This window comes from Lepisosteus oculatus, chromosome 4, assembly GCF_040954835.1.
Source record: "Lepisosteus oculatus isolate fLepOcu1 chromosome 4, fLepOcu1.hap2, whole genome shotgun sequence".
NCBI lineage: Eukaryota > Metazoa > Chordata > Actinopteri > Semionotiformes > Lepisosteidae > Lepisosteus > Lepisosteus oculatus.
The window spans coordinates 7,555,797-7,578,555 of record NC_090699.1 but is presented as its reverse complement, the minus strand read 5'-3'; the positions used below and the strand labels follow the sequence as shown (position 1 = coordinate 7,578,555).

The 22,759-nt window shown below is 40.3% G+C and overlaps 1 gene segment (V, D, J or C); it reads right to left on the bottom strand.

The window, feature by feature from the left end:
• Positions 1–12,385: 12,385 nt before the first annotated feature.
• Positions 12,386–19,783, bottom strand: LOC102684896 (Ig heavy chain C region-like). The segment is given in 5 exon segments: positions 12,386–12,935; positions 13,629–13,943; positions 14,230–14,547; positions 16,532–16,840; positions 19,685–19,783. Coding segments are annotated over 5 exon segments (1,356 nt in total).
• Between the last annotated feature and the right edge of the window lie 2,976 nt (positions 19,784–22,759).

Sequence of the window (22,759 nt, the reverse complement as noted above, 5' to 3'; positions counted from 1 at the left end):
TATAATATAATCTGTATTTCAGGCTTTTTTTCCTCTTTAGACACAAAATAAACTACCTTTACATAAAGTTTGCAGAAATTCCAGCTTGAACAAGCAAGTGCACAGAAATGCGTATCAGTGTTTTTAAGGAGAGTTGTTACAAGTTTTTTCCAGTGTATCTTTAGCATAGTTAAATAACAGCATAGAATAAAACAGTGCGAAGACTAAATGGTAAAAATAAAAGTTTGAAAAACTAAGGCATAAACTAGGTGAAGCTTCTCAGACTTTCAACAGAATTCAATAGAGAAGAAATGCAACACAGCCAGCAGCCACCAGACTTAATCTGGTGCAATAAAACGTGCTCAGTGAGACAAGTCTGGGGGTCTGTAAGTTTGTCTTGGACAGTGCAGCAATATGCTTTCCATGACAGGAAAAGTGTAAAAGTATTTCTCAGGAAAATATTGACTGCAGCTCTGCTGCTCATTTTTGACGGAAGTCAGACAGCTTCAGCTACAATACCATTCAAAGAGTTGCTGAGCTTTTTTGCAAACAGTTGCAATTCGTTGCATATTATTTTCAGTTTATTTGCCCTTTAGATTATAGATCTGTGCCCCTGTTACAGTATGTGTGGATTGCTGATCCTGTCCCAGTCCTGTATTCTTGTGAATATAAGTCGTTTGCAGACAGTCCGAGAAGACCCAGATCCTGCTTGAGTGTTTGTGGACAACAGTGCTCTTGACTGGGGCACCTCCTGTTGGTAGCCCACAGATAAAAAGCAGCTTTGGGTGTTTAGAAGAAGGCATGACGTCTGTTTCATTGGTCTCTTTTACCGATAGGTCCTTAAAAATGTTATTTTAAAGATGTGTGGCAGTGAAAAGGTCAAATTAAAAATAAAGCAGTTTATTCACAAATTACAGTTTAAGATGATCACAAATGGAGTATTTTAATATTGTGCAATACTACATAAATGTAAACAGAAAACGTAATAGTGGTAATAAGTCTTACTTTCTTCAAGAAAGATAACAACTTTTGGTGTGCTGTAGATTTGTATTTATAAAACAGTGTTTTAAAACACACATATACACATTTGTCCTATTTCCCTATATTCAAATGCCGCTATAGGGAAGTGAAACTGTACGTTCAGTCCACCCATCAGTGCTATATACAGATGGAAATGATATAATAATTAAAAATTGTTTGTTTAAAATAGAAAAAAAAGAACTGTTAAAATGAAAAACAAAATGTAATAGAATAAATTGACAGAAACAAGTTACAAGTTCAATCAATATTTGAAGCACACTAATATTGCTAAACCATGCTCACTATAGCATCCAAACCTGCAGTATGTCTTTCCAACTGAACTCAATCAATGGAACAACTGCCAACTAAGAAACAAGTAAAGATTTATTCCAGGCTGAAAAGAAACGCAAAGTTTCAGCTGCGGAGCCTTCTACGTGTCTGTGTTTAACAAGAAGGAATAAACCTTTACTTGTTCCCTTGCAACGCATGCTGATGCAGCTCCCTAATTCAACTGCCAACAATGCAGCAAAAAAACTTAAGTTTTAAACGAACCTTTTCAGTTTTCAAAAACGGACTGTGGAGAGTCTGACTTACTTTTAGGATTTGAGCTCTTTTGTTTCCTCATGTACAGATGTGTACTGTACATCACTCAAATGTACACGATGATTTACACTAAAGTGAAAATCACTCGATTTAAAAACATGGTCTACACTAAATTGTATCTCAGTAGTTTTTGTTTGCTTCTCATTCTTGCATTAGTGTAGTTTAAAAAATACGTTTCGGGATTTGCCGGAATTAATTACACGTGCATGTGTACTGCGGACCATTTGATCTTCTCTCTATTTTTAAATAATTTAGTAAAATGTCTGGATTTTTCACTTTTGACATTATAGAGTACTTCGTGTTGATGAGTGGCAAAAATTCTGTTAAATACATCACCGTTCCATGCTGTAACACAGTAAAACGTGAAAAAGTCCAAGGCGGGTGAAAATCTTTGCAAGGCACTGTAAATGTTTTCAAAGACGGATTACAATATGTGTGATTTAATAGGTTTCATCAAGTGGGACCCTTGAATGAGGAAAAGTATTTTACAGTGACATGCTCTTTGTCACTAGATTTATGTAAGAAAACCACATGTGCTTGGAAACTAAAATAACGCCGCAGGAACGGTTTTTTACTACAAGTGCCTTACTGTTTTTGAGGTTTTTTGAAGTGATTGTAGGATTTCTGCAGATTTCGCCCAATATCGATATGAAAAAATATTGTAACGCAACGGGGGCTCGGGCGGGCGCCCTTGCCGCATCTGGTCGGCCCCTGCACCGTCCGGGGCTCGAACCCGGGACTTCCGCGTCTCTCTGCAGTGACCTAGCCCCGTGAGCCAAAGAGAGATCTCTCCACAGCCCAGTAGCTGTGGTCCTGCTATCACAGGGAAGGGCGGTGACGTCACCCGCTCTGGTACGCCGGCTCTTACACAGCGCCTGTCGGCCGTAAGCGTTACACTCTCCCCCGCTTAAATCGCCGTCCCCGGCGAAGGGCTATCCCGCCCCGCTTCTGACACCAATGTAACGCAACGGGGGCTCCGGCGGGCGCCCTTGCCGCATTAGGTCGCTGCAGAGAGACGCGGAAGTCCCGGGTTCGAGCCCCGGACGGTGCAGGGGCCGACCTAATGCGGCAAGGGCGCCCGCCGGAGCCCCCGTTGCGTTACAATAATATTGTGTAACTGCCATTTTCAGAGGCCAGAATAATCGGTATGTTAATTACAATTTTGATTAGGTAGAATTTGGCGTTTTCGCTGCATCAATCAATAATAGCTTGTGCGCTTTAGATTCGGTCCATCCGATGACATTAAACGGAATCCAAACTTCAAAAAATAAAATAACGTTGAATCTCTCTCGGTTACTGACAATGGAAATCGAGCTCATTTGCAAGTGACTGTTTTCGAGCTGCTCGGAGGGGCCGCCCCGATCTTATTCCGGCAGCCGTGCGGGCAGTGAAGAGTGACAGGAGAGGAACCTGATCAAACGATAGCTCACGGGCTTCAACGGGCAGGCGGCGCAGCGGCCGGAAGTGTGAGATAACGCCCGGTTTCAGGTCTCGGTAATGTGCTGGTCTGGTAACGGAGTGAAACTCCTCTGGCACCGCACCTGGCGTCCCCTTGGAGCCCAACCAAGGAGACTGCCAGCTGGATCTCCTCATGCACGTCGAGTATTTGAATATTTCATAAGAGTTCCCCTGCTGGCATTTCCTTTGTGTTGCACTGTTAATGATTAATAAAATTAATGATTAATAAAATGTCATTGTCTCCTTCACTACTGAGATTTTTTTTTAGATCGAGAATAATTTTAGATTTCTCTTTAACTAGGCTCCAATAATTTGAAAGCCAGAGGCAGGACGCAGTCCCGCTGGAATTGAGATTGCAAACAGTATGTGACATCCAGATGAGTAAATATTTTAAGAATCGTTTGGTTTAATAAAATCAAGAGACCTCTAAATTTCAACTTGGGTGGCGTTTTGGGGCATGAATGAATGGCCCTTTTTGTAGCCTAGTGAAGCATTATAGTAAATCAGTGAAACAACATTAGTAGTATTTCTTATTCTATATCCATTTGAGATTTAGACAAGTTGTCTATCTGCATCTCACAGATTACTGGTTCTCTAGCTCTGTTCAAGTAAACTCTATTAAAATAATAGTGCATGCTGTTAATGGCAAGTTCATTAAATGCAAGTCTTTAAATGTTCAGTATATTACAGTTATAAAATGATTCCCTCACACACATTCATGCACGGGTTTGTTAAGAATAGAACACGTTTTCTTTAGTACTCTTGACTATAGACTCCGTAAACGAAAATGGCCATTCTTTGTCAGTTCTTTGCACAGTGAAGTGACGTTTGGAGAATGAGACGCTGTCAAACAATCATGCCTTATTCAAGTGTGTTTGCAGGCTGTTCAGCCGTGTTCTAGTATGTGCTATTAATAACATCTTTACCTTTAGATGTGTACTATTACAGTCGTGAAACAAATTACCACCCCACCCTATGGGGGGGATTATGAAAGTTATAGTGTATTTTTCAATACTTTGGCATCAAAAGCAATTGGACAACCTACCACTTGAAAACCCCAAGTTAATACCCACACCAGTTTTAAATGGACTTTTGTGGTCAACACGTGTTTTTGTTGCCATCCATTTTAGAAGAAATAAACATGTTTTATTTAATTCTTTTCAAAACTGTTGAAAGTGTTTGCAAATGTACGGAAGTCCATCAAAATGAAGGCACATAGTACAGGGGGTCCCCACATCTCTTCACTTTTACCATCATTGACTTCCTGTGATCGTGGATGTGAAAATGCCCTCGCTTTATGTCCATATACTGTGATGTTCAACACTAAGAACCTTTCTTAATCTCTTTTAAGAGTTGTTTTTATGTCCAGAGCTTAACAATAGCAAATTCCTAGTAAAATAATTGAACAATTGTTTGGGATTAAATATAAAATATTTTTACATTTTTCCTGTGCCCCAACTTTACTGTGTGTGCTCTGAACGCTAAATGCCCTTATGATGTTCAGAGAAATGCAAGGAGACTTCTTTGCTAGATAAGTTAATAAAATATAAGTAATGTTTCTCTACGCTGTATCATATGTCCTATTTATCATATGTACAGGATTTAATGTAACTTTATATTGTATTAGGCCGTACATGACAGTATGTTGCTGTATATCGCTTTTATCTCTGTGTGCAGTAAGATGGTGTATATGTAACGAACAGTGCTTTCCGGACCCTATGCGGACGACACAATCCGAAGAAGTGGGAAACACTAGGAAAAGGTCATGCAGGGATACAGGGCTGAAAACAGGGGGGCGTGTCCAAAGTGCGCTGGTGCACGGGGGAGGTGTGGCCGAGGCAAACAATCCAAAAGTAATCCATAGAGGGAATCCAAAAAACACAAGAATAAGTCCATAGCCAGGTGATCCATCCAAACTAGGAATTAAAACCATGAACCGGGTCGGAACCGGCAGACAGGGAACGGGACCAGGCGCTTCCAGGTCCCGGACTCGCACGGTGCGGAAACCAGATGCAGAGCCCGGATGAGCGTCAGCGCCTGGCTTTTAAGGTGGGCTGGGAAAAGGGATCAGGTGCACAGAATTAAGTCTAAAGTGAAAGGGCTGGAGCACCCTTAAGGAGGGGGGACTATAATCGTGACAGTATACTATATCGCCAGCATCCAGCATCTCCCACCATCTAACTCTCTTGCTTACAAGCTCTCTCTTTCATTGACTGGTTGTTTTCAAATTCTAACTGATTGTAAAGGGTTTTAAAAAATTCAATTACATTGAAGAGCTCAGATATGTGGTTCATTACAGGAATCAGACAGTTTCTATACACTAAACATGAATGTACGCCACTATTGAAATACACTGGTTCCTATGGAGAAATATAACACTTGACATCCTACGGAGAATATTTATGTACCCTGGTCCCTATCAATCCCTATTTCCATCATGTCCTCTAAAACAATTCCCTGTTTAATTGTGATTCACTTAACGTTCATGTCTTACAGTCCCCTATTAAGGACTGTAAATGGGGAACCTCTGTAAAGTATTTTTCACTTTAATGTCTGGATTCTGAATGATGTCTCTTCAGAGAGAGAAGAAAGGTGAGTTTTGCACTGGAGCTTTGAAAGCTGTTAATGTCTCTTACATGCTCCCAACACAATATTCACTCTTGAATTCAACTGACTGGAATGGATTCTAAATGTGTCTGATGATGAGGAACATGATCATCATTCTGGACATCATATCTCCTGTAGCTCAGCAAGGTCCCAGTACAGGTATTTCTCTAAGTTTCTGGAGTTGGACAGAAACTCAAAACCAATTTTAGAAGCCCTGTACATTATGGAAAAGAACGGCATTCATTGTCATCTGGTGAATCAAAGTTTACTGGTGTAAACAAAAACTATTTTTTTCCATAAAGAACGATCATCTGTTGTCTTATTTTTACCAATGTCTTACTGATAGAAGTAACATTAGCTGTGACAGGAGGATCTACTAAAGCATTCATAACTGACAGATATCTGTCAGTCTGTTAACACTTATGGAATTAGTTTTTAGTGACGGTCTCTTACTACCAGGTTATCGATACTATTAATATTCTCTTAATCTATACATTCTTATGCTAAGGTCTTATCCTTTATGCTTGGTCACATCTTTCATCTGTTGTGACACTTTTTGACTCAATAGAGTTCAGTCTTTCAGATTACCATTGTCGCTTTAGTAATATAGTGTCTGTTCAATAAGTTTGAAGAAGAAAGGGAGCAGTCGAGCTCTGTGCATGTCCCTTTGGGTTGGCCAATGCTGGAAAGAGCTGAAAAGAGTGTTTCAGCACTGTGAAAGCAAGCACACCCATCAGCAAGGCCCTACCCTGGTTCCCTGTCATTTTTTAATTGTTCGACTCGAGCGCTCGCACTGAGCCTTGGCGAAACTTGAAATGCGAAGACCAGAAAGGCTTCTTTGATGACGGACGGAGAAGAATTTAAAAAGTCACAGGTGGCAACTGTCACGACTCGTACCTTCTCCCATAAGTGCCCTAGCATTCCCACGCATACTAAACTCCACACACGCTCATCCAGGAACTAATTATCCAACCACTTCTCTCTCTCTTCACCGGCTTACCTACGCTCACTATTGAGAAGTCTTCCACAGCTTTCTCTTTTGCGCTCAAATATTCTGGACCTGACTCCTTGATTACTCGACCTGGTTCTCCTACTTTTGACCTCCCTCTGTCTAATGACTTGGATTTGGAATCTTGGATTTACTTTTGCTCGTACTACCGTCCTTGTGGCTTCGCACAGAGGTCCAACTACTCACCTCTTTCAGGAACCCTGACAGCAATAAAGCATTTTCTTCAGCATTCCACCAGATGTATGGGATTCATACACACTCTCAGTGTTCAAATCTAGGCTAAAAACATATTTGTTTAGCCAAGCCTACAAATAAATATTTAGAAGAAGCAGGCCATACAACCTACCAAGTTCTGCTTTCATTGTCATTCACTAATACTTTATCTCTTTTCTATCTGTCATTCACTAATACTTTATCTCTTTTCTATCCATCCCTTCTGAGGACATCCATCCTGTTTGGAGGCCCAGGTCCAGAATCCAGCTCCTTCTACCGGTCATAAAATCAACAGCCAATTCTCTAGACAGCCCTTCTTCACCTACCTCTGCTAAAGCCGATATTGCAGTCCTGCTCATTTGAGCACCTGCCAGACTCGACTCTGCAAGGCCACCGGACTGAACGACCCTGGTGTACTCTCTCCTGCCCCCACCCCCGAACTCAACTTCACAGTGAAAATCACAACTGAAGGAAACTAACTGAACATTCTGGACACTGTTGGACATCACCATACCTGACTGAGCTAAAAATACTAGTCTGCTGTTCACATCATGTTATACAATATAGACAACTTTCATATCTGTACATTTTAATTTAACCCGGTGCTGGCAAGAGGAGGATAGACTCCCCGTTTTGAGCCTTGGTTTCTCTCAAGGTTTCTACTTACGATAATCTGAGGGATTTTTTCCTTGCCACTGTCACCTTAGGCTTGCTCACTGGGGGTTCAAGCCCAGAAATCTGTAAAGCTGCTTTGTGACAATGTCCATTGTAAATAAAACTGAACAGAAGGAAACACAGGCTTACAGTTTTGCATCATACAGTCATCACAAATTGGTATGGCATACGCATGACAGGATTACCTCTTCCCATGTTATTTTGCCCAAAGTCCTTGCTCAATGTTTTTCATTACAACACAAGCCTCACGTGAGACTGAGATGAGGTAGATCCCCACTTTTTAAAAGCAGTATTTTCCAGTGGTTTACTTTTAGGCCTTTATTGTGCAGGACAGGCAAGAGACTAAATCAATTGTTTTTGTGCTGGGAATACCGCCTTGCATTCCTGAGGTTTTCTACAAATAGAGCAGCACTTTTAAATGGACACAATTTCTGACAGAGATGGAAGCCTCATCTGATTCCGTAATGCCTTTGGATTAATGGAAACCAGCCTTATCTTATTTTGTGTTTTGTTTTGTTTTTTCAGTTTGGACAACACAAAAACAATTGATCAATCCTCACACGGCCTTCAGTAGCCCTTATCCTAAAAAAAGAACCAGCATTCTCAAATATTCATCCCTCTCAGTTACTCTGTTCACCACATACAGAGCCAGATTCAGGTTTAAAGCATATTCAGCAGACCCGAGAAACAGCGCGATACTCAGGGAACAGGCTTGGCCACCCATACGCTAGGCCTTGGAGGAGAAGTTGCGCAAATTGTGTGTGAAAATCCAAGACCGTGGGATTCTCTGACTTTGTTCTTTGGTCCACGAGACGATTATGCTGAGGCGAAAGCGATTATGTTTAGAACAACACCGTAGCAAAGCATAAAATCAGGAGACTGCATTGTTAAGTTCTCATTTTTTTATTTGAAATTAAACAACCAAATATTTACAAGATTAGGTGATTTTAACAGCATAGGGTAAGGTACACAAGACGGGGATGATTAGTTCACTTCAGCCCTACAAGCAGACAAAACGGCATTGCGTGCAGAAGAATAGTCAACGCAGACAAAAACTACAAGTGAGTGGAGCCCCACCCAGCCTTTCTAACATACTTGATCGCTATTTGAAAATCCACACAAATGAGTTTGCTACAGGTCTGTGTCAGGTTTTTAAGCTCATCTTCCAGCTCATCTTCAGCCCTTGCAGGATTTCACTTCACCTGAAAATTAGAAAAAAAAATCAGACTGAAGCTGGTCAAGTAATTGTCAATCAATTGCTTCTTCACAGGACTAGGAGATTTGTAAGAAAGACTTGCAAAACTGGAGCTGATTGTCCTTGTGACCACCTCAATCATCCTACCCCACCGACTTTACCAGGCAGCAGCAATTAGGGGAATTAATCTGGAAAGCTTGCATATCTATTTGTTTACAGGCATATATTTTTTTTTATACTCTAGATCTCAGAAAAGACACATACCCTGTACAAGGCATGACATGACGGATTTTGACAATGTGAGCAGAAAATCCCTCTGTTCATATTTTGTGTTAGTCTATAATGTTCAGGGACAGTCTCTGTTGGGCAGCTACAGTACGCTGTCTCTCTTAATATAATCTGGTTAGAAACACTGAAGACCAGAACATTTTTGAGATTAGTGAACTCTTTGTTGGGTGATCCAAATGACCAGACCTAATTCTAAAACACTGTGTCTTAATTAAAGACACAAATACTGTAAAGCATTCCAGGGCAAGTAGACTGTCTTCATCAACTACTTCATGTAGTGATTAGTAAACTGCTCCCCTTTGTTCGGAGTCTTCCAAGAGCAGGAGAGCTCTTTTTGGTAAGATAATGACAATGACATTGTGAATTGCTGCCCACTGAAAAGATTTCATGTGTACTGATACTTACCTTGGTGATGGTGGCCACAATGCTGTAGAACAAGGTGATGAGGAAGAGGGACAGGAAAGCCGACACCGTTTTCCACAAATGGTCACTTTCCTCCACTTCACCCTCGTAATCGATATAGGTCTGGATATTGTATAAGTCTGCATTGAAGAACAAAACATTTGATTATAGGAAAAAGAAACTCCCACATTCTTTCTCTGTCTGTCTCATCTGTGTCAGTGTCATGTTCACTTTATAAATAACAGAAAAGGTGTTAGTACAACATTGTTACATATGCAGAAAATGCAGTTGCTTGATTACAGATTGTGACAGCTCACATTTTGGGGTGTTGTTTCCTCCACATGTAATGTCAGATGCAACAACATTGCAGATTTCTGTCATGTGTAAGCTGTGGAAGCACTTAGCACACTACCTTGTCGACTGCCACTTTGTTGAAGCCTCATTGTTATTGACAATCAACACATTTCCTTCATCTTCTCAAGTTTAGCCTATAGCCCATCCCTCTCATGAACTGGGAGCCCTGGATGTTGCTGAGCTGTTCTCTGACCTGTCTGTGGTGCTGCGAGCTGCTTTCAGCCAGCTTCACTATGGTACAATCCCATCTATGAATCATTAGACATTTTACAGGAGATCACTGTGTTGACTGACCCTCTGTCCCCACCCTATTGTCTCTTCCTAAGACAATTGAAAACTGTAAGAAGCCCAATGCAGCACTTCTGGAGCTAAAACCAGACTCAACCCCATTGGCTTCCTTGAACATTATGGTTACAGGAAACACAATAACTGAGGTTATTTAACTATTGAAGCACACTTGTAAATTCCTTACTGGATAATACATCTCATTTGCCCTGTCATCTCAAGAAAACATCTTAGTTCTTTTTTTTAAGTGGTCAATTAGCTCACAGTTAATCTAAAGGAAAAAGAAAACCTGTGATGGTGCTTTAATACTAATGTTGGTGAAGCTACCCAAACCTCATTCATCAAAACCTCCTACCAAAGGACTTCTCTTGACTTGCTCTTATTGAAGCATTTTAATAAGTAGCAGTAACTGAAATAAAAATACATTTAGTTCTACAGTATAGCTCATAGCTGAAGGTATCCCCACCAGCTATGTAAAACAGTAGCTCAGAATTCTGCCATGCACTGGCAGGTAGAGGTGTTCTGTATGCATGGACCTACAGACCAGCATATTGATGTTGTCTCTCTTAGCACTAGTAGTGTGCTTGTAGCTGAAAATGCCCAGATCTGATCTGATATAATTGTATGGGATCAGCAAACACTTCCCGATTTCACATTTCGCTTGCTCCTGGTCTGTGTTACAGATTGCCGCATGTCTGTTGCGTGTCAGTCCGAGTGCCGACTGTGCTTTCCGAGGGGGAAGCTGGCTGAAAGCATCACTTTGTTTCGACTCATACCGTGATGTGCCACGCTAACGTTATTTTAAGAGGGGTGCCGTTCGAAGGTACCTTGAGGGTCTGCGGTAGGGTCACCTCTGTAAGTGTAGTTTTTAAGCTGACGGGGGAATAAACCGTAGTGAATGGAACTTGAATGTGTGATGCTACATCTCACTCCCTCACAGTCTTCACTGGTTTTGTCAGAAACTGGAATGCTTTCTTTTGGGAGGCCCTACGTTTTGGCAGTATCAAAACATTTAGAACAGTCTGGACACTCAGTGGACACAACGGTCAAGACATGACGTTAACATGGAAGGCAGTACACCAGTATGACATTGCTGGGCTTCTGTTCACACTAAATGAATGTGTAAATGTCCAATGGCTAAAGACAGGGAGGTCTTTGAATTCCCTGGTATCAACTTAGCTTGTGTTTTTCTGACACAAAATGCCTTGGATGTACAGTACTTCTTTAAAAATATTTTGAGACTTTTTTAGAACTTGTGTCGTGACTCGTACCGTGATAATCATTTCTATGCTTTTATTGTTTTAATGCTATACCCCCAGCTTATTTGCAGCTTGGTTTACATTTCCCAGGGGTGGGCTCATGAAGGATGCCCTTCACTTCCCTTGACCATGTATCGACTAATGAATCTAGTTTGAGAACAGGACTGGTGCACTGCAGACACATGTAGTGTCTGATGATCTCTGGTGTTCCTGGGGAAGATCAGAGGTTTGGATGAACCTGGATGAGGCTCAGTGTTTTAAGTAACATTAATGCTTGCATGTACACATGTGTTTGAATGCCCTTAGTATCTTAGCAGTTGCAATCTGTTCTTATCTGCTGCATTGATGATTACTTTCCTTTATGAATATTTGCAGCTTACGATTTAATGTTTCCAAATGGTTTAATGTGTGTATGTATGTTTTTACCATATCTGAGCCACCAATTAAAGGTTTCTGCTAGAAGAACTAGAATGTTTTCTCTTTCCTTGCTTGTGGTTTTACTGTTCACCTCTTAGATAATATGGAGTGGTAAACAAATCTATTTAGGTAATAGCAATTATTTCTATTATACCCCTGGCCACCTTTTAAGACAATTGTCTCACAGTCACACAGTGTTGGTGTTGATCTGGGTCTTATTTTGATTAGTAATCTGTGCTGAGAGGGAATATCTAAATGTACCATTTTAAACTGGTGGTGTGATAACTCTGGACAGAACACAGACAATGTTAAGTGTTACCAACAAACACACAAAAAACAAAGCTGACCAATGAACTGCAAGCCTGTGCTTTGTATACATTTGGATCATATAAATCATAAATTTAAGACAATATGAAATTACCTGGATGAGGCAACCCTAACCCCCTAACCTGTTTTCGATTTTAGAGTGAGTTCAGCCCTGCGTAAGAGCAACCGATGAGCCAAGTGCTGATCAGTGGTGGCAATTAGACTATTAGATTAGAAATACTAATCCCATTGTAATCGCTAGAAAAATACATCTTCAAGTGTTTGGAATTGCATAAGAAGAGTTAACAACTGAAGTCGTTCTTATTTTTTATTTTGTTTTGTTTTTGCTTTTTAAGTTTGAAACACAGCGGTTAAAGAGACAGACAGAAGACAATGTGACATTCTGTTACAATACAGAGGCACAACAGCAGACAGTACATGACACTGGGTACACTGGGACGGGGGACGCGTTACGCTTTCGCTGGGCAGGTGTCGGGAAGGTTGAGGGTGAGATTGACCAGAGTTGCTTTACCAGTAGAACTGTCTGTGGTTCTGGTAATGACGGAGACCGGGAGGGGGGCAGTTTCGTGGTGGACGGCGCACGAGTACATCGTGCCGCTGTTCCAGTCGCTGGACGATATGGTGTATTTGCTGTAGACGGAATAGGTCCCGCCCTGTGAGGGGATCAAATCTGTGACGGTGTAATCGACCTTGTCAACTATGCTATCCTGAGCAAGCCAAGAGATGTAGATGTCCTTCGGGGAGAAGTCTTTGACAAAGCAGGTCAGGGTCACCTCATCCTTTGTGCCGAAGTTTTCTACGGACGACGAAGTGAGAAGGAAGACGGACGGGACTACTTTCTGAGCTGGAATTACAAGAGTGTTTCAGTACAAAAGGAACCTGGAACTGGGACTGCAGACAACAAGCACTGATAACACATATATAAATCAAGGTTAGTTTTCGGTTAATCAGGCGTAATCCTGTCAATCCCCTGACCTCAGTCCATTATACTTTGGGAAGAGGTACAGTGGGGATTACATCTTGAAACATGCTATTAAAGACAAAGACTGTGAACTGTGAGTCTGATGGTACTGTATATTAAAATATGGTGTAAATAGCTTCAATTTTTGTAGTTACAGTACATTTGCAATCCTAGACGTATGTGCAGTTGTTGACCTATGTACGGCCTTATTTCGACAGTCTAAAATGCAAATTGCTGTGACGATCGTGTTCAACAAAAGTGAAGGAGTAAATGATTTGAATCAATATATAATTAAGGGAATGGTGTTTGATCTTATCAATGTTCATATCTGTGGCTGTGTGCCTGTAATAGATTTGTTACACTTTTTCAGCTTTGACACCAATCTAGTAATTGTCAAATAGGTTCACATTGGAGAAAGACAGCCACAATTAAAACTGCAGTGGAATTTAGCAGAATTAGTTTTGCTTTTACAAATGGCTATTTGACCCAAAAAAAGCACATTACCTAATGAGTCTGCTGAATTAATAGACTTAAAGCCATTGTGTTTTAGCCTAACTGAGTTTTGCAGTGACTTACCAAATGATCTTTTGTAGACTACTGTCCTCGGGGTGGGAAAAGAATCAGTGTGTGATACGATGCATCTGTACTCTGTGCCCGTGCGCCATTTCTCCAGGTCCGCAGTCAGTTTAGACTCAGCCACAATTATCCCTCCTTGATCTCTAACTTCAGGGGCCCCAGCAGCCAGCGGTTTGCCCTCTGAGGTCCACGTCATCGAAACATCACTGTGAGATGCCAGGCCGATGGCTCTGCAAGTGAGGGTGGCGGTCTTTTTCACAAACTGCTCCTCAGCTGTTGGGGGCTCAATGGTGATCTTGACTTCCGATAGGCACGCTGTAGGGAAAAACAGAGAAAAACAAAACAAAAAAAAAAAACATATCTCTACAGTTCTGTGCCTCACAAATTCACAAGTTAATATTTATATTGGAATACTGAAACATGCAACATGTGTGCAGTGCTACACATATTTGGTGGTTAATACAGCAGTATTTTACTTGCATTTATTTCACATGGTGTCTTGAAATCTATGTCAAGATACTAGTGCAAAATTGAGTTATGCATGCATATAATAGTATCTTAGCTGTGTCTCTAGAAAAGGAAGTTAGAATTCAAGACTTACGAGTTGGAGTATAGGTAGTGTTCCTCACTGCAGTTCCTGACTTGTGGACAAATTCGCATGCAAATTCAGCAGAACTTTTCCATTCACTCTCTGGCATGGTTAAGAGGCTGCTCGCACTGTACAGTTTCTTCTCGTCCTCAGTGGCAGGGATATTGGTGATCCCTTCAACCATTTTTTCACTGTTCTTCCACCATCTGAACTCGTGCGTTTTAGGAGAGAAGCCACTGGCCACACAGACCAGGGTGGCGGTATGGTTGTGTGCTAACTCCTCGAGTGATGGTGGGCTTAGCAAAATGGCAGTGGGGGCGACAAGTTTTTCTGCAAATCAAACATATACATGTAGATGTACACACACATACTGGGAAAACTCACAGCGCGCACACAGCAGCTGGCGCAGAAGAAAAGCTGCACAGGAGGAGTCCCAAAGCAGAATGGATCTGGGGACACATCCGACTTTCAAGAGCAAAAGCACCCATCCACTCAGGTGGTGCAAACACTCAGTCCAACAACCCAAGACTGTCTTGAGTGCATTCCCCTGTGGGAAGCAACACCAGACACCCAACATGGACGAAGAAGCAAAGTTTGACTCGCCAGCTAACCAAGCCTGATCCCTGAGTATTAACACAGCTGTTTAGGTGGAACCAGAAAGGGATTTGCTTTATCAAACGAACACACAACCCGCAAACAAAGGTCTGGAGCCGGGCTTTCCATTGAAAAGGCTGTAAATGTCACCATCGAGTTTGTTTTTCTTAATTATGAATATGGTTTCATTAGTAATAAGGGATCAAAAAAGAGGGGAGTCAAAATTAAAATGACAAGAAAGCAAACTAACAGGTAAATGTGAGTTTGTGTTTCTGTATCAGGATCATTATTTTTCACACGGCGAGTGGCCTTCTTCAGACTTCATGTATTTAATCCAGCAGTTAACATAGATCTGAGTGAGGAACCTGCGTCACTGTGTGGTAGCAAAGGACCAATTAGAGGTTAAGTCCACACTGTCACTTCCACAGTTAAAGAGGCTCCAAACCCAAAATATCTTCTCTCTTCTCTCTTTCTGTTTTTCAGTGTGGAAATAACCTCTACTGGTTACCATAGATGTGCGACTGAACATTGACCAATGACGACAGGAATAGATTTTCTAAAATCATTAGATACTGATTGTCCTCCAACTCTCCACACCAAGTACTCAGTAGGGATTCTTTGAGTGTACATTTCTGCTTCTTCTTAAAATCTCATTCCAACTATTCCGATTTTTAATTCCGTAGTACATCAAAAGTTCCACTTGGTCAGATTGAATTTTGGTCCTTTCCTGCCCTGCCTGATGGTTGGCTCTAGCACGACAGAAGGTTTGTTTTCTTTTCCCTGAGGAAGCAGAGAGTCCGCTTCCTCACACCTTCAAGGACTGCAGGGAAGGAAACTGAACCTCTTAAATCTTTCAATTATTAAGACGTTATGTATCATCTACGTCAAGGACAAAATGTACTGAAAATTAGAACAATACTTTAGGCCATCAATTGTACCAGTCAACTAGAAAAATGTGAATTAGAAGAAATGTAAATACAGCTATGTTAAGAGAACCAGGATGTTGAGATGCAAAATGCTGACACAGAGTTTCTATTTGCATCTCTCTTTTCTATTTTCCATGTTTTAACTGGTAAGTTAAAGCCCTGTAGTACTCTGGATAGGAGATACAAAAACATGGTACTATTGCCTGCTTTTTATATCCTAAGACTGTATTACCTAAAACTAGAGATTGAGTTGGGATTTTTAATAAGATTTTTACATTTATCTGGGAGGTGACAAATCAGATAATTACAATGTAATAACAACCTGAAACAGAAAATAAGGCAGCTAAATGCTCTGTAGTGTCAAAATGACAAATTTCTTTTTAAATAAGTATCTGGATTTAGAGAACAGAATTCCTTTCGATTCGTTTAGAGATTTTATGATTGAGAGTCTGCCGTGACACATATCAGACCATACTGATGCAAAATTATGCTTTGGATCATGTAATGATACAACCAGTTTCCTTAAAACACGATTCCTGCAAATACGCCAGGTCAAATATTGTCAGACTGCCTAATTATACGTTTTATTAAGTTTAGATTAAAAAAGAACATTTAACGATCTTGAAAATGACACTTGGACGTGATTTGTAGTGCCACATATAAATGCTACTGTAGAAGCTGCCATGATTTAATGGTGAAATTTGGTGTTGGATATGAGAAACACAATGACTGAGTTTGCATCTGGTTATCGGGACTAAAAATCAATCCATCAATCCGTTCATTCATCACCTTACCAGTTTGATGGAATGGACCGACCTTCACATCACCCCGAGGATGTTTCGCCTCACAGTAGAAGGATTTTCCAGAGTTCCAGTCGGAGGCGGACACAGACAGCTGGCTGGTTGAGGAGTAGGTCCCCCCACTGAGCACGGATGGGTATTTCTTGAACGTGCTCAGCTCCTTGTTTTTATCATCGGTCCACCTGAAGGTCAGGGAATCGGGCAGGAACCCTGTGGCCAAGCAGCCCAAAGAAACCACATCTCCACTCGTTCCAGAGCCGCATGACGCCACCAGAGGGAACAGGTCTGGCTTAGTCGGTGAAGCTGAAGATTGAAACACAAAACAATAGATTACTATCTGTGACAGAGCTCCAGTTTATTTTAGAAACATAAAACCCTTCCCATGTTTTGATAGGTTTCCTGGAGGATCTTGGAGGTCTTTCCTGTTTTTGTTTCTCTACTCCTGTTCATGTTTCACCTCACCCTTTCAATCTAAACACAGCCCTGACTCCTCCAGATAGGTGTTAATTCTGGTGTTGAAAGCTAACTAGTGACCTTGTCTGAATGATCAAGGCCTCTTGGGCCAACTTACCACCCAGAGCTGCTTCTTCTGGACTTGTCGACAAGCATCTACATGTGGGAGTGCATCACCCTCATTATTCATACCGGGAAGGCATGATAGTGAACATGAAGAACTTAATAGAGGAACTGAGTTCACTAGGAAGTTGGTAGTTAACGTGGACAGTAACGAAACTGATCCGCCATCAAAAAGAAAGAATTAACAGTGCTCTAGCTTAGTGATCACACTCCTTGCAAAACCATGCTAACTTTTTTTTGTGTGAGCAATACTCCTCCAATCCGGAGGGCAGTGTTTATCACTGCCTGTCCCAAACAGTACTTGGTTCAAGTCTCAGTTGTTAACCTTGCTGGTTTAGTCTAGAATGAGGTGCTCCAGTAAAACATTTTCTAACAGGAAAGATTAATGCACCATTAAAAATAGCATTAAGGGTAAGAATCTGCTTTTGGAAAAAAAAAAACATTTTAAGTGTCACCTGGAAAAAAAGAGGTTAGGTATGAACTACTATTCACGCCTTACAGGCACCTGATCACCCTGTAGACACAGTTATCCAGCTATGTATGAAAAGAGGCTAGGAACTTAATTAACACTCAACAAGCTGTAATAAACTAGACTTGAAATGACCATGTTCAGAAACGTTTTAACCATTAATTCACGCGAACAGTTCAAGCAAACTCCCTGTCGTAAAAGGCCGCGGTTGTAGTTTCTCGACGCGATCGCACAAACAACACAGGAGGACATTTTTATTTCTGCTCAGAGGATCTAGTTGAACTTTATTCCAGCAGTCGCCTGTAAGTGCTGATAAATCGCACATCGCACATGACAGGCAACGGCTTTATAAGGTTCGGCTAAGAAATTAATACCTTTCATCGCTAGTAATAACTTCATAATACCCATCATAACTTCACTTTTACGAACGCATCAGGCATAACACTTCAGTATTAAATCACTAATAATAACTGTTAATAATGGCTATCAATTGCTTAACAGCTCATACAGTAACAAGCCGTGTTTCAGTAAAAGAGTACTAATACGTGACTAATACATGGCTGAAGATTGCGAGATCGAAGATTATTATAAACGCGTTATTGAAAACGCCGGGTAAGGTCGCGAAATGAAAAACAAATAAAACCAACCAAACAATACTACAAGCTATAGCGAACAGACCGACCAGGCTTCGTGGTTGTGTGATTAACGTTTTGTGTACGACCTTTTGCTTTTTCAAATAGTTTATGGAAAAAAATGTCTTGCACACGATAACCTAAATATTCATGTTTCTTAGAATTATTTGATTATTTATATTACTTTTCGCAAAAAATATCGATTTTAAGGCTGTTTAAATTAGGAGAAGCAAGTGGGAAACAAGACTGTTAAACCTACATCTAAAGATAAAGAAGAAAGTTAAACGATGAATTAAACGATCACAGCGTTTACAGTTTATACAATGGCAGCATCTATCGCGTTGTAACGTCTATAACTTTAAACAGAAAAAGGTCAAACATGAATTTAAATAATTTTCAGACTATAAAAGTCCCGAAAAATCGCGTCAATTAACTAATAGATAGATAATACTTTATTAATCCCGTAGGGAAACTGATGAAATTAGTTGATTGTTCTGGTGGAGCGGTTTCTAAAATAGTCACATGAAATAAAGTCGGATCATTTAGCGTCCTCTTACCTTTCTCATCATTTTACAAATTTTAAACCGAAAAATTAAAAATTACAGCAGTCACATTTTAAATGGTTTGTTTTATAGAAAAAAACTCTTGTTTTACAGGTGAGGATACATAAGCAATTATTATTTTTTGTTTTCGAATGGAAAACGGCTAACACAAATGCTTTTTCAGTTTAGTTTTATCAACCATGTTGCTGTACATAACATCCCAAACGCAATGCAGTGTGTTTAACCTGCGAAAGTTAACTTGGCAGCTTCAAGTTTTGAAAAGGAGACCGTTAAAGGGAGATTTTGGAAGTGAAATTGCTTAAATGTTTTTTTTTTCTTCTCGTATGTAAAGATAGCGCAAATAAACTAGAACAACGAATAGAAATATAACTGTAATTCCCAGTAATCAAACCAGGTGCACTGTGACTTAAAACTCACCTACCCTAAATCCAAACGTTTAGTTTTTAGATCTTTATAGTCGGATTCCGACTCGCATACGAGCGGAGAGAAATGTAACATTTAGCTTAGACTGAACTAGAAACCTGAAGGTATGTTGATATAAAACAAAACATGGTTTTATTTTTCTTTACTGTATCATTTGCGTGCAAAGGCTACAACAGTATTTACTAGGTACTTAGTTACTAAGTTTCGCTCGTTCTCATTTTAATTTATCTTACTACATCCAGGGCTTTTTTCTGGTTCTTGAGTTTTATGGCGCTTGATATCAGCTCGATGGCGCAGTCTGCCAATGTAGAGTTGGGACAAACTAATAGGATGGATTTTTTTTTTAAACGAAGAATTTTAAATTAAGGAAATCTAGAAACGGGTCAGGGCTGTGTCCCGTTTTACAGAACAGCTTTCAGATTATTACTTCTTAATTACGAAACGCAATGAATTGCTAGGAAAATAAAAGAAACGGATTTCTTACCGGAGGTGACCGTGACCATGGTGCCTTTTCCCCAGTAGTCAAAAGCCCAGTAGCACAGTGACTGACTCGGCTCTGCCGCCGCGATTAAAACACTAACCGCTCGCTTCCAGTGAGGAGCGAGTCTAACAGGACTGGGTACGAATTACTTTCGCAGCGGACTATAGGAGCTGTCTCTATCGCACTCTTTCACTCGGATCTAAAGCTCCAACTGAACAAAACAATTCGATAAAACGCGCTGAAATCACGCTTGTGATCTATTTTAAATTAGAGGTCTTACCAGATGTGACGGTGACCATGGTTCCTTTGCCCCAGTAGTCGAAAGCATCGTAGTCACACTGAATTATTTCGCCGGACACTCAGTGCAAAAACTTTTCAACATAAAACCTTGTTTCTTATACTGTACGGAAAACCCTTACCGTTTGCTATTATCGTTTATATCGCTATTAACCCTTATCGTTTTTATTTTGTCGGGCTTTGTCAGCCCTTAGTAAATTGAATTCAACGTCGATACAGCAGATACAGAAACCGCTGTTTTTTCCTGAATATGTTTCCTGAAACAATGTTTCCTTGCCTGAGTTGTTATTTTGAGGCACTAGAGAGTAAGAGACGAAGGTAAAACTGGATCATTAGCTCAAACTCCACCAAAATCACGCACCGCGCGTCTCAGCGGTGAGTGTGCTCGGTACTTACCGGAGGTGACGGTGACCGCTGTCCCGGATCCCCAGTAATCGAAGTGGTTGTCACGCTGCAGAATTTACTCCGACCGCTCATTCTAAAACCCGGGTAACCCAGGCACCGACCGAACAACCACCGTATCCTAATCATTTACACTTCATCTATCATTGCCACCAATAAAGGCCGAAACATGCGTATTGTTTCAGATCTTGCTGAAGGTAAATACATTCGGTCGCTACAGAGAGGTTAGATAATAATAAGTCGATCCTATTTTCCGTATACATTTTACAATTATTTTTACAATCTTCAATTCAGTTTCGAATATTAAATTGCAGCGTGTGCAGTTAGTTGTATGACACGACGGAACGGCATGGTTTTTGTAATTCCCTGTTTCTGCTCCAGCGAAATTAACACAATTTAAGTTTTTAGAAAGATCGAATATTGAATATAAAGCCACCTTTCCCCCGGTTCTTCCCTCTCGAATTGAGCCCAGTTAAAATTCAGTAACCCAGCATACCAATGCCGACCTTAGATTTGAAATGTCTGACCACAGAAAACGAGCAAACGGATAGAAAATTCCACCGTCCAAATTCCAACGGGGTAAAGAGGAGAAATAAACGGGTTTTTCTTACCAGAAGTGACGGTGACCATGGTGCCTTTCCCCCAGTAGTCAAAGTATTCACACTGCTCGTGTCCATACACTCTGCTGTACAATAAGTCCCTACAGTTTCTCCCGATTTAAACCAAACGGTGATAAAACTTTCCGAACACCGAAATACAGGTATTTTAATTGAAATTTTATATATAGAAAAAACGTGAAGACATTTATTGTTACGGACAGCAGCCTATTTAACGTCTATTGTCTTCCACCCGCTTCTAAAGCTCTCCTTAGAGCGACTGGATAAAAAATCTACTTTAAAATCACGGTTATTGTGTATTTTAAACTAGAGGTCTTACCTGATGTGACGGTGACCATAGTTCCTTTCCCCCAGTACTCGAAAGCATAGTAGTCACACTGAATTAGTTCACCAGACTATCGGTGCAAAAACGTTTTCAATATAAAATCCTGTTTATTATATTTCAACGAGAACTTGAGTCTTATCTATTTAACGAAAGCCCCATGGAAAGTTTTTTTTTTAAATGTAATTGCTATTTTATAGCCCCAATAAAAAGAAAAGCTAGGACAGTATCTGGGAATGATTGAGGTCTATCAGTTTTAACTGCGAACGTATTTAATAAATACATTTCTGTTATTAAATACCAACGCCTATCATGTTCTGCATTTTTTTTCTGCATCGACAGTAAAGTCATCGATTCTCATGGCCATTTTAAATTTAATCCCAGTTTAATATTGAAAAGCAGTGATTTCGAATTTTAAAAATTGAATCCATTAATGAAAAAAATAAAATAAAATAATTAACATGAGATTGTGTCGGTGGCTATAATACGTGTCACGGACGTCGTTCTGTAATTGAAGCAGCCTTTATATATATATATTTTTTTTTAATGGGACCCGAGATATAGTTATAAAGGACGCACACGCTGTTCTTTAAATTTCAGGTTCAGCAAATCGTGAAGCATTTTTCTATCCCTAGACCTGGTTTTACCAGAGAAATACGACGAAGCCAAATTATATTATAAAAGTAAGAAGAATTCAGAACGAACGCAAGTTGTTTTCTTACCCGAGGTGACGGTGACTTGTGTCCCTTTCCCCCAGTGATCGAAGTAGTAGTTGTAGTAGTAGCACAGCGGTTAGTTGTTTAAACGGAGGTTAACATTAATATCGACGCTCAGGACCATTCAAATGTTTTCCCTTTTTAAATGATTTGTTTACATTTATAATTCTAAAAAAACATTTTTCCGTTGCCTTGCGCCACAAGCCGACTTCTCACTCATAATTAAGCTTTTCCAAATCTTGACACGATTTGTTGGTGTACAAATCCGGATACCGTGTTCTCGGTAGTAAAATTAACTACGTTTCTGACCTGGTCGCGTAATTATAACGGCTTTAGTCTAATTTAAAGGTTGAGGAGTAGCTCTCTGATCCCACTCAGAAACACAATTAAAACAATTTCTCTCAAGGCAACAAGAAGAAAAAAGATGAACAAATTACAATCATACAATATATCTTATATAACACAAATAGTAACACTGATACTGAAAAAACAAACTCTGCCTCCCTCCGTGTCTCAAATAGGATACTGTAACCGTTTTCTCTTGTTTAAAAAAAATATCGTAATTCAAACCGTGTTAGAGAAAGATGTTTCGTCGGTAATTACCTGAGGTGACGGTCACCATGGTTCCTTTTCCCCAGTAGTCGAAATAGCCATAGTCACGGTGTTGTGTGTCGCTAGAATCTCAGTTCTAAAACTAAGCGCTGTGAGACCGATTCCACCCGAA